Source organism: Sinocyclocheilus grahami, unplaced genomic scaffold (assembly GCF_001515645.1).
Source record: "Sinocyclocheilus grahami isolate Dianchi unplaced genomic scaffold, SAMN03320097.WGS_v1.1 scaffold22585.1, whole genome shotgun sequence".
Classification (NCBI taxonomy): domain Eukaryota; kingdom Metazoa; phylum Chordata; class Actinopteri; order Cypriniformes; family Cyprinidae; genus Sinocyclocheilus; species Sinocyclocheilus grahami.
This window is the reverse complement of record NW_015518832.1, coordinates 1,786-2,952: the sequence shown is the minus strand read 5'-3', so window position 1 is coordinate 2,952 and position 1,167 is coordinate 1,786. Positions and strand designations below refer to the sequence as shown.

The 1,167-nt window shown below is 44.1% G+C and overlaps 1 protein-coding gene across 1 annotated transcript; it reads right to left on the bottom strand.

Annotated features, from left to right (window-relative positions):
- Window positions 1-4: 4 nt before the first annotated feature.
- On the bottom strand, window positions 5-658 carry LOC107579969 (retinoic acid receptor gamma-B; the record flags this gene model as incomplete). Its single annotated transcript, XM_016265740.1, has 2 exons — window positions 5-162; window positions 454-658. Coding segments are annotated over 2 exons (363 nt in total), but the record flags the coding sequence as incomplete, so codon positions are not given.
- Between the last annotated feature and the right edge of the window lie 509 nt (window positions 659-1,167).

Sequence of the window (1,167 nt, the reverse complement as noted above, 5' to 3'; positions counted from 1 at the left end):
TACCTTTAGTGCTGATGCCTCGGAGGTCAGTGACCTTCATCAGCATTCGTGGGAACATGTGAGGCTTGTTGGGGCGTCGCCGGCGAGCGTAGATCTTTAACGCCTCTAGCAGAGGCTCCTGTAGCTGGTCCACCCGATGAGGTTCCTCCAGGTCCATGCGGTCTACTCATTCATCCAGACACAGAAAGGCACGACATATCAATCAGAGTTCAACGACAGCAGAAGGAATAAACCATGCATAGAGTCAAAATGTTTAGCAAAGAAGCAGGACAACCAGAGCAACTACTGCTGAAGGTGCAAAGATTAAAACAGCACTCAGAGATAAGATTAGCACACCACAGAATTTACTCAGCTATTTATTGTTAACCCAAGTCATAGTTTCCACACGCAATTGAGTTTCTATCTGTAAGTAGTTGGAGAAGACGTTAATAACACACTGAGCGACAGCAGTACCTCCGCAGATGAGGCAGATGGCGCTAAGGAGCCCTGTCTCTGTGTCGTCCATCTCCAGGGGCAGGAGCTGCCCGGCGAAAGCAAACACCAGGTCTGTGAGTGGGCCGAAACCAGCGTTGTGCATCTGTGTTCTGTTGAGGGTCAGTCCATCCGAAAAGGTCATAGTGTCCTGTTCTGGAGTGTAGCGAGTGCAAATCCGCAACATCTGCAAAGTTGAATTTCACAATTAAGAAAAATAAAAAACTACAGTACATGAAAGGGCACAGTGTCTAATTTTTTTTCTCAGAATCCCACACCATGTGCACTGCATTTTTAAAGGCCAATTGACACTGCACAAACAGACACAGAACAAAACCAACAGTCACCATATTACAGTATGTCACCCCTCAGATGACAAACAAACAAGCGCTGACCAATGCTAACACACACTGACAGGGCGTCTACACACTGATCCAACAAAACCAGATGAATGTGTCTATTGCAGTTTGTCTGCGTCTCTCAATGCAGAATAAATCGGCCTTAAAGTGTCAGTTCACCCAAAAAAATAATAATAATTCTGTCATCATTTTCTCACCCTCCACTTGTTCCAAACCTTTATAAGTTTCTTTCTTCTGCTGAACACACACCAAAAAGCTGTCTGGTTAACCTCATTCTGCAAAATATCTTCTTGAGGTTGAGTAAATGATGGCGTCTTTTTTTTTTTTTTTTTTTTTT